This window comes from Ursus maritimus, unplaced genomic scaffold (genome assembly GCF_017311325.1).
Source record: "Ursus maritimus isolate PB19 unplaced genomic scaffold, ASM1731132v1 scaffold_18, whole genome shotgun sequence".
In the NCBI taxonomy this organism is placed as follows: Eukaryota; Metazoa; Chordata; class Mammalia; order Carnivora; family Ursidae; genus Ursus; species Ursus maritimus.
Genome location: NW_024424230.1, coordinates 800,244 through 811,371, shown reverse-complemented (window position 1 = coordinate 811,371; position 11,128 = coordinate 800,244). Strand labels below are relative to the sequence as shown.

Below are 11,128 nucleotides of genomic sequence, written 5' to 3'. Positions count from 1 at the left end.
CGCTCTTCCGGAGGGATCTGGGAGGTACACATGTCCTCAGCGGGGAAGGACCTTCCTAGCTGCTGGAATTACAGAGCAGAGCGTTCTCATTGCCGAGGGGCACCCCGGCCCATGGATGTCGTGTCCGGGATGGGGTGACCTGGTCCTGTTGATGAGCTTCCTCTGTGGTCTTTGTCGCAGGAACCCTCACCCAGAACGAGATGGTGTTTAAACGGCTGCACCTGGGGACCGTGTCTTACGGAGCAGACACTATGGATGAGATCCAGACCCACCTCAGGAATCCATACTCACAGGTGAGCTCATCCGCGTCTTCACGGGAGCTGCCTGCGGAAGTGCCTGGCTCCGTCAAGCCAACCTGAACCTGTTGTATCCACTAATCTGAAAATCGGCAAATGTCTTTGTATTAAAACACGCAGTTCTAACTTATAAATCAAGAAGCAGTTTTGAACCAATTTTAAATAAGCATTTCTGTATTGTAAAATAATAGAAGGTATAATGAGCTTAAACCATTTACTCATATTAAATAATTTTCTTAGTGAAATATTCGAAAGAATTACTCCGTACAGGTAAATTTTTAAAGCTGTTAAGTAGAATACTGCATCACAGGTGTTTCTTACCAATGCCTCTGTGTTTCTTCACAATAAGACTTTCTTACATTTTTTTGCGTTTCCAATAAGCAGAAGTAGACACGGTATCCTGAGCGCTAGTGTCCCTGTCTTTCTTCCTCAGCTGTCCGTGCACGGCAGACCCGATTCCCTCTGTAACCCTTCTCCTTCACCATATCCTTGTGAAGTGAGACTCAAGTGTCACGTTATTTCATCTGCAAGTATGTTGTCTGTGTCCACATTAGATAAGGACTCCTTGGGCGGGGCGGGGGGGGGGGCAGGTGTATGTCCTAAATCTGGTTTTTTTCCTGGAGCCTCAGGAGCTCTCTGAGGCTGCAGGAACAGGAAATACACAGCCTAGAAGCCACAGTGTTCGCCAGAGACTTGGTAGGCCGTGTGCTCTGCAAGGCTGTCTGTGGCCCGGGAAGGTCCTGACATGTGGGGCTGGCAGACACAGGCGCTCTGCGGGGCTCATTTTAGCCTGTTCGCAGGGGTGTTCATCTGCGGGGTTCATTTTAGGCCTGTTCCCAGGGGCGTTCGTCTGCGGGGTTCATTTTAGGCTGTTCCCAGGGGCGTTCGTCTGCGGGGCTCATTTTAGGCTGTTCCCAGGGGCGTTCGTCCGCGGGGCTCATTTTAGGCTGTTCTCAGGGGCATTCGCGTTGCGCTCATTTGGATCTGCTGACTCTGGGTAACCGGCCCTCTCAGCCTCAGGGCGTCCACGTGCTCACCCGCGAGGCTGTGGTTTGAATCAAGAGCCAGCCGTCATGTCCCTAGGCTGCTTTTCTGCCTCTCTGCCGGTCTTGTGGGTTTGATCACCCCCATCCTAACGGGCCAGCGTCTGTCAGGTGCAAACGTGCAAATCCCTGCCCCCCAGGGAACAGGAGGCTCGCGTGCACACAGACCACTGCTGCCTCGAAGCTCTCAAGGGCCACCTGGCGGTGGTGCCCACAGAGGCTGTAGACCGCGTGTATTGACCGTCATACTTCTGACTTGACTGTCACAGTCGGGGCCGAGCCACACACGCCCTGAGCAGTTCCTGCTCCGACCCAGTTCTCGTGTCCTGTCCGCCTTGCGCTCCGTCTGTGCAGACCTTCTCTTCCTTCACGTTTGTCAGAATGGCGCATACTTTACTGTTCAAGACGCTGTTACATGAAAAGTAATGTGTATGTTTATCGTACGTAATGATCACTTACACAAGCACACATATTGCACACGTACACTTAAAACCAAGCCTTTTCTTAAGTTGGACGTCTCTCAGCTCACTACGGAGTACTTGGTGACCTAGAACATTTATTAACAAGGAAAATATAAAAAGGAGAAGGAATAAGACTTCCCTTCTGGTAATCTTGGTCTAGGTCGAAACAGTACCAGGTAAAACCTGTTTTTAAAAAAATAAATTTACATTATCCATGAATATGATTTTAATAGCTTCAAATAAGCTATTTTAGTAGAAAAATTAAAACCAGAAAGGATGAGTCACTGTATAAAAACAGCAAATATTTAATACTTATTTCCATGGAGGAGGTATTCTAAAAATCTTTTTTTCTAAGCTATCTGTTGGTTGGCTAGATAGTATTTTTTTGTAAAATTGATTTTATTCCTTAGATTCTGTCTTTTTATTAAGATGATAATAGTCCACCAGGTCCACTGTAATGTAACACAAATCTTTCATAATCTGATTATATTTCCCCACCGGAAGCATTTGGTGATGGAGGGCATAATCTTTAATGGCATTTGTGTGAAATTAAATTATACAGCCATCAATAAACATACCGAAGTCGTGAGGGGAGTCAGCCCTGTTGTGTGCTGGCGTAAGGCAGTCGCGCGAGCAGCACGCAGATGGGGAGTCGAGCGCTGGGGGAGCGGCAGTGCCAGCTGCTGAGCTGCACAGGCAAACCCTTCATTAGACAGCACTGTAATTTGACGGGCAGAGCATTCACGGTTCGGTGGCTCAGCACGCCCCGTCCAAAAGCGAGAGCCTCGCTTTCTCGGGAAGGCTGTCACGAGTGGCTGTGAAGGTAACCGAGGAGTGTCTGTGGTCCTGCGGGCGAGGGTGTCCCGCTCCACCTCCCCCAGGAACAGGCGTAACAGCCAGCCGACCGCTTCACTGGCGGAGGTGAGCGCCTTCGAACGCGGCCCAGCGGGCTGAGAGCCAGACAGACACGGGACGGGGGTCCCGTCCAGAGCACGTGATGTTGAGATAGGATGGGATCAGGTCTCCTCAGAATGCAGTGGTTATTGTTATGCACAAAACTAGACTCTAATTCAGAGGCTGTATTAAAGGAAGATTCAGAAGTATTTTTTCCCTGCTTTTAAAAAGCTTTCTTTAGGGACCGCACTTTTTAATGAAACACAAAAGCAATTAGGAGTACACGGCTCTAGTTTGCTATTCAACTCACCCCATCTTTACAAGAACAGACGTGATTTATTAAGGACTTAGCAAGCCAGTGCCATGGATCAGATGCATGTAGTGAAGGAAAACTCCCCAATTCTAAGTATGACAACAGATAGTTTGGTAGAGGTGACAACCAGGAGATGTCAGTGCGCTGAGAGCGCGAGCCGCGGAAACGTCACGTACACGAGCAGCTGTTATGTGAGAGCTCCTTGTCTACCCCTAGCTAATGCGCTCATAAAAATCATACACGCTGATGATTCCAGTGTCAACTGCCTTGTCTCTCTAATTCTGTGACGTTCCGTATTTTATCAGATGCAGTCTCAAGCTAGTGGAAACACTCCCGGTTCGACGCCACCAAGAAAAGCCCAATCTTCAGCTCCCAAAGTGAGAAAAAGTGTTAGCATTCGAGTCCACGAAGCTGTGAAGGCCATTGCACTGTGCCACAACGTGACCCCCGTGTACGAGCCTCGAGCCGGCGTGACCGGGGAGGCCGAGTACGCGGAGGCGGACCAGGACTTCAGCGATGGGAACCGCACCTACCAGGCTGCCAGCCCTGACGAGGTCAGTTGGGCCTCTGAGAGGATCTCAGATACAAAAGTGCGTCAGAGGCATGAGAATTCGTTGTTCTGGGGGTGAGTGCGAGGGGAGCTTTATTATTGTTTCTAACGGTGCCGTATTAGCTCCAGGCGGGAAGGCCACGTGGCTCTTTCGGATCCATGCATTTGGTCCCGGTGTGTCCACATGCCCCAGACAGTGTAAGAGTTAGATACTGGAAAACACGTGAGAAAAATCGGAGTTTTACTGATTTCATAAACTGATTTGTGACCAAGTCAGATCTTAGTAAAGCTGCTGGAGCTGGGAATGTTCCTCCCTCATCCGCCCATCGTCTTACCTCCACATGAATTGTCAGGCTTACATGTTAAATTTCCAGGTTTGTTTGTTTTCTTTTCTTTCTTTTTTTTTTTTTTTTTTTTTTTTTTTTTTGCCAGAATTTAGCCACAGCATATTAATTTCAAAAGAGAATTGGGATATAAGTCATTTCAAAAATCTACAGAAGACAGAAACAGTAAAATTTTAAATGTGGCAAATTAGTCATTTCTAACCTTACACCATTTTTTTACTTTTATTTTTATTTTTTTGTTTTTTAAGATTTTGTTTATTTGTCAGAGAGAGAGCACAAGCAGGAAGAGCTGCAGAGGCAGAGGGAGAAGCAGGCTCCCCACTGAGCAAGGAGCTCAATGTGGGGCTCGATCCTACGACTCCAGGATCATGACCTGAGCCAAAGGCAGATGCTTAACTGACTGAGCCACCAGGCACCCCCATTTTTAAATTTTTATTTATTTATTTATTTTTAAAGATTTTATTTATTTATTTGACAGAGAGAGAGACAGCCAGCGAGAGAGGGAGCACAAGCAGGGGGAGTGGGAGAGGAAGAAGCAGGCTCATAGCGGAGGAGCCTGATGTGGGGCTCGATCCCACAACGCCAGGATCACGCCCTGAGCCGAAGGCAGACGCTTAATGACTGCGCCACTCAGGTGCCCCCATAGTTTGATTTTTAGATTGATAAAAGCCATTGTTAAATTAGTTTGCCCAATTCCTGTTCAGCCAGTGTATTTTCAATACAGTTTTCTGTATTGCACTCTCTCGTACTCAAGTTCTTGAGATGATTCTGTAATGAAACCGACGACCATGGAAGCAGTATAAGCAAAGAAGCTTCTTTAAATACTCTATGAAATTGGATCATATTAATAACCCCCCCAAAAGTATACTCAATCACAATTTTAGAAAACAATCTGATTTGATGTTTTAAAGAGAGGAGCCTGGTGATTCTTGCTAACGAGAGTATTTCAGAAGAGCAAGGTCCTTCCTCTCTAAGGACATCACGGCAAGGAGCCTGGGTGCTGCTTTCCCCGAGGATGCCCACGTCGGGGAGGCCGGAGGGCTGGGGCCTTACTCTGCCGCTCGGAAGCACAGCGTAAAGCCAGGAGGGCTGTGGTGCCGGGTGCTGCTGTAACGTGCACTGCGGAGTCCGGAGCACCGGCAAGAGCATCCCTATGGTGCTGAATAAAACTAATGCAGAGGTCAAAAGGTCAATCTGTGAGTTTCCAGTGTTAGGAAGGGTGTCCTATGAGTAATAGCTGGAGCCAGCTTGGGATCCGGGGCAGAGAGGACCGTGTAGATGGGTGTTACGGGCTCGTGTCCTGCTTCCCTGCAGCCAGGAGCAGCCCATCCTGCCGGGCCTCTTTGTTCCTTGAAAGCTGCTCACGACCATCCTGACATGTTTCATTCCCGAGGAGCCCACAGTCCATCTGCTGTCTCCTGGGAGCCACAGGGGACACACCAGCACCCTCCATCCTCTGTGCACGGCAAGGGAACTGACAGTTTTGTTTTCTTCAGTCTTTTTCGTGTCTCTGCCTTTTCCTGTACTCGTGCTCGGTTCCAGAAGTGCTGATTGTTGGGCCTGGTGCGGGGCCGGTGCTTCTCCGTTCTGGAGATGCGCTAGGTGCACCCACAGCTGAGAACCACGGAGTCTCGTGAGCCTTCCCTGGGTGTCCGCAGGCTGTGCGGCCAGCACGTCACAGAGCACGTGGGGCACGGCTGGTGGAGTGCGGGGGTGTGCAGTGGAGACAGACGTGGGACCCGGTTACCTTGTTCTGACCGCGTAATGAGGAACAGTAGCAAGACACCCAGAGTGCGCCAGCAGACTCAAGGCGTTTTACTGAGCTTTATGCACAGCTGTATTATTTGAAAACCAAGTTATTTTTGGAGGTAGTTACATAGGCACTGCCTTGTTTATTTAGTCAGGAAATTACCACACAATAACCAAAACAAGCTACTTTAGAAATTAGGACATGTCATTACTCATGTAAGAGCTTAGAGGTGGTGAAAAACAGACAAAAAGATGAAAGTTCAGTTCTTTTTCTTTTTTTTTTTTTTTTTTTTTAAAGATTTTATTTATTTATTTATTCAACAGAGATAGAGACAGCCAGCGAGAGAGGGAATACAAGCAGGGGGAGTGGGAGAGGAAGAAGCAGGCTCATAGCGGAAGAGCCTGATGTGGGGCTCGATCCCGGATGGCCGGGATCACGCCCTGAGCCGCAGGCAGACGCTTAACCGCTGTGCCACCCAGGCGCCCCCAGTTCTTTTTCTTTAAACATGGAAAGCTGAGACCAGTTTTGCTGGCTCCCGGCCTTCCCTCAGTGCTGGCTCACACGAGGCCCAGGCTGCAGGGAGGTACTGGGATTACCCTTCCGTGGGCAGGAAGGAGGGAGCTGCCCGTGGTAGTTATGTAGAAACCAGTTTCCTGGGAATATCAGGCCTTACGTTCAAGCAGGACCCAGAGCCCTGGAGTTCATAGCCAGGCCGCATCTCGTAGTGAAAGGTCTTTCCCCTTTCTGGTGCCTGATGACCTTGTCATGGCGAACTCCCATCGTTGGGCACTCACGGCGTCATCCGTCTCGTCTCAGGAACAGTGGCCGCGGTGGTGTCGGTGGTGGAGGAGCTGCACAGTGTAGCTGGCTCATCACGGGGAGGACGCTGGGCGCGTGGGGAGGCCCAGCTCCACCGTCTCTCTGGCTCTCCTCGGTGTGCTTGGTCCGGAGTCCGCTGGTCGGGGGACGGGGCTGTATTCGCACCACCGGTGCACTGTGTACATTGTGTTAACCAGGAAACATGGAGACATCTGTTGTGGCCAAACTCTGTGTGGCTCCTGGAACCGCGTGTGTAACATCTCTTTTTATTTCGTCATAGGAGATCTAGGAGGAACTGCTAAGAGGAAGAGATAAGATTTAGATGATGCATATAATGCCATCTTAGCCATTCCAGTGTATGCTTTGAAACATGTGGGCCTCTGGTCACGGCTCTTAAAGGAAATGGACCACATTCCTTTTCATATAAAGAAAGGGTTGGACACATTGTTTCCTGTATTAGATAACATTCTAGAAATTCTCAAAAATTGCATATGATTATGTATTGAAAAAGAACTATTTCCCAGTCCTAAGCATGGGAAACTGTCTCTCAAGAAAAATTTTATTGGAAGTTGTAAAAATACTATATTTTTACCTTATTACCTGACAAAAGTAAATACAAATTTTATTGAAAATACATGGGATTTTTCATCTTTAGGTTTTTTTATATAACTCATAACACTTATTAACACTTTTTAAATCTTAAATTAGGTATTCACAATAGAGAGGCATCTCATCGATTCCAAGATTACTGGAATCAAATGGACACTGCTAATCTTATAATTAAATTTTTTCCTTGTTTAAAATTTCTTTCTACTTTGGAGATTGGACAATGATTAAAAGTAGCAGCCCATTTAAGTAACCTTTAAAAAAATCCCTAACATATATTTTAAATCTGAAAATGAAGAAAACAGAGTTCGTCATAATTTCTAAAGAGCTCTATTGATGCAATGTTTGCAAATCCCTAAGGCCCAAGGAAAATAATCTAAATGGTTCATTATTTAGCTTATTGAACTTCGCTGCAGTTAGGTTGACAGATGATGGCAGTGCTTCCCAATCACCAAAGCACCGTTTTAAAAGCATTTTTTATTGAATAAAGTGCTTGGAATATTGCACCCTGGAGCTTTATTCAGGGAAATGGCTCAATTGATGTTTTCTGTTTGACCTCAGCTTTGACCTATCACAACATGTATGGTTAATAAGCAACATTATCATTTCAGAGACGTCACTGGTTTTGTACATTCTGCATCAGCACTGCTCTTATAATCCCTACGTGTTTATGGCTCTTGTGTCCTCTCTGTCTTTAGAAAGAATGTAATTGAAGTAGAATGTTCTTGTTTCTGCGTCCCTGATACCACAGTTGGAATTCTTCACGTGAGTGGCCTTCATTTTCATTTTCCTGAGAACAGAAAGGATCTCTTACCTTACCTACAGATGTGCACAAATGAATGTTTTATACAAATAATGAAATTCTGGGGGAGTTAATATTAAATCCTTAAAGGCTCTGTGAGGTATAGTCATTAAATACTTGCCGGGACGCGTCATCGTGGAACGTCGGTGACACTTTAAGGTGTAGCAAGCGGTGGTAATGTTCGAGTGTCAGTAACTCATCTTGTATTCACCACGTGGAGCCTGCTGATGCCCTGTCCCTGTTTCTTATGATAAGTGATCAATATTTCATTTTCTCTAAGAGAGTAGAAAGTTTCACTTGCCTGTAGCTTTATCTCTACAGCCTCAGCATAGCAAACTGCAGCTCAGTAAACATTAGATGTTCCCTGGAAATTCCTGGACAGAATTAAGACCCATCCCCCTTCAGTTGTTGTGTGTCCCGTGCCGGACCCCGAATGTCGTGAGCCGTCAGAGCAGATACGTGCTCCATGGGCAGAGCCTTGGTGCTCGCGGTCGCCAGCTCAGTGATCAGGGCACATGGTGACACGAACCCTGAAGGCCTCTGGCCTCTTTGGGCCCAAAAAGACGATTGACCATGATCTTTAATGACTGCTTCCTTCTGAAAACTATTTCCTGGCAATATTCTTCTCCGCACTGTGGCCACATCCTCTCATGTAGGAACATATCATTTTCAGGTGTAGATATCAGCTCCTCACTTGGACATTTATTTGCAAGAATCAGCTAAAATTTATGCCAAACCACAAGCGGATTGTTTGAATATGGAAGAATATTATGTCCTTAATGGCCTTGCTTTTGAATTTACCAAAGCGTGCTCTCAGGCTTGCGGTGTGCTCCAGTTGTACACTCCCTGTGTTGTGCGCGTCCGGTGACGTGGGGCCAACGGTGGTGCTGCAGTAGCACGTGTGGGGGCAGGTCCCTGCCCGCGACGGAAGCCTCCTCCCAGGAGCCGCGGACAATGCGCGCACACAGCCGACCGTGATGGCTAATGGGCAGTTTTTCCAGCTGATCAGATTGTGCTTCATGTTCATAATTCTGGTAAGTTACGGCGGTGACAGTAAGACCACACTCGAAAATGCAGACAAGTCCGTGATCAGGTCATGATCTATAAGATGCACGGTAAGAAATGCATCCCTGGCGTGTAGCTGGCAGGTTTATGGATGTAATTGCTACTGTGATAGAAGAAAGTTCTCCCAAGCTTTTCAGTCATAGCATCAAGTTTCTGAATCATAGAATTGTAGAAAAAGACTAATGTTAAGATCTTGCCTCATAGTTTCTCCTGTGGAAGCACCGTTGGGAACACCTTCCTGTACTGGTTACTTCGCACGGAGGAGTGTGAATGTGCACATAGGTGCCTGTGACGAGACTGTGTGTTACTAAGTGGCCTGTGGGTGAGATTTAGCCCAGGCTCCCTCTTAAGTATATTTTTTATATTCCCATTTTAATTAATTTTACCTCTGTGTTATTGTCAGTAGTTTACATTATTAGAACTTCCTAAAAGCTCAGTAGTCATGTAAATAGTCGTTTGAAATGTATTAAGCCTTTAAGTTTAGAGTTATCTTCACATTTCAGAGAAAGATCTCTCAGGATTGCATCCTGCTAGAACGTCAGGCTGCGGCTTCTGCAAGGACATGGCAGCACACAGGGAGGATGTGATAAACCACCTTCCCCACGTTTTACCGCAGTCCTGACAAACTGCCCGAACCGATCGAATCAAGCACTAGCACTGGAAACTTCCTTATAAGGAACCCATACCTGAGTACCAGGACAGTTTCGTGTTCTGTGGGCCACGGAGACAGGAGGAGGGTGCTAGATGGTCCGCACCATCATGGAGAGCATTCCCAGGGAGCAGGAAAAGGTGTGCACCCCACCTCTGCTCTTCTGCCCTACAGAGAGGCCCTCACTGCTGGGGAAGGCCGGCGGCAGTGTATTCCCTGCTCCTGAGAGATAAAGTCTGAGCCAAAGACCTGACCGTGTCTACCCAGCCCTCAGCAGCTTTGTGTGTTTGTCCTGTTAGTACAGAGAACACAGCCAAAGAGAAGCCCTGGTCAGGAGAGGCCAGAGATCCAGAGCAACGTCCACGCAAACACTGAGCAGCTCGCGCTGCAGCTCCCAGGTACAGCCAGCAGCGTGGCGGGGGCGGCAGACGAAACTGCATCTCCCGCGGAGGACATGCCCAGGAGCACCTTGCAGATCAGAGCAGAGGCCGTGCTCCCCAAAAGGAAGAGACAGAGTAGGCGAGCTCGTCATGCCAGCTCAGAAACTCGGGGGCAAACAAGAGGAGAGGAGGAGGAAGAGAAGATAGGGGGACAAAAAGTAATGATTGAGAAGGCAATAAATTCAGAAATTATTGGCAAAAATAGTAACTAATATAAACTAATATAAACCAGTGCGTGCAAACTGCAAAATTAATCCAACACAAAACTTTTCTGGAACAAGGAGGATATTCCAAAGGGTTCTAAATCATTTCATGTAGCCCACTTAATCCTAGATTCTGAAATCTGATCGAGGTAACATGAATACACACACAGTACAGAAGAGATTCACAGATGAGCCTTAGGAGCAGAAGCCTGTAGTGCCCACAGACCTACAGTATGTTGGAAGACCAGGACCAAGGAGCATTCTTCCTGGGAATACAACTAGGAGGTATATTAGCATGGCTCTGGAGAAGTTGGAAGTCACTTAATAATCTCACTTCTATTAGTGAGTGCCTTAAAGAAGGCACTTAAGTTAAAATTCAGTAACCATTCCTGATCAAAACAAACTAGCCCCCTCTTCACATCCAGTGATAGTCAATGCAAAATAGAGAGGTCCTTTCTTAGCTGATTCATGATGCCAGTCTTAAATCAATACTCACCATCACATCACACAGATAAACTCTACAGTCGTTCCCAAGTGAAGAATAAAACAAGAATGTCTGCTAACACTAATGCCATTCCTTACCGTCCTGGACGTTCTACCAGATAGTATGTCAGAAAAAAATCATTATAGTTATTACAAGGAAATAAAATTACCACTTAGACATGACGTGACTGTATATCCAGGCAACCAAAGAATCATCATTCAGGAGACCCCAATAAAAATACACAAACCCATACTTTCTTATATATCAACAACAGCCTGCTACATGGAAGACGAGGTCCCATTCACAAAGCCACAACAATAAAAATATTTAATCATGAACTTAAGTAGAAATATGTCCTGTGGAAAAAAAACAGCTAATTTTACAGCTGTGCTTCAAAGCACTGTTATTA

General features: G+C 46.7%; 1 protein-coding gene across 1 annotated transcript in view; it reads left to right on the top strand.

Moving 5' to 3' along the window:
• ATP9B (ATPase phospholipid transporting 9B (putative)) overlaps nucleotides 1-11,128 on the top strand; it is a 250,034-nt gene that overhangs the window by 197,280 nt on the left and 41,626 nt on the right. The window contains exons 14-15 of the mRNA XM_040632421.1: nucleotides 181-293; nucleotides 3,313-3,561. Coding sequence (XP_040488355.1) covers nucleotides 181-293; nucleotides 3,313-3,561 — 362 coding nt within the window. The remainder of the gene's footprint in view (nucleotides 1-180; nucleotides 294-3,312; nucleotides 3,562-11,128) is intronic.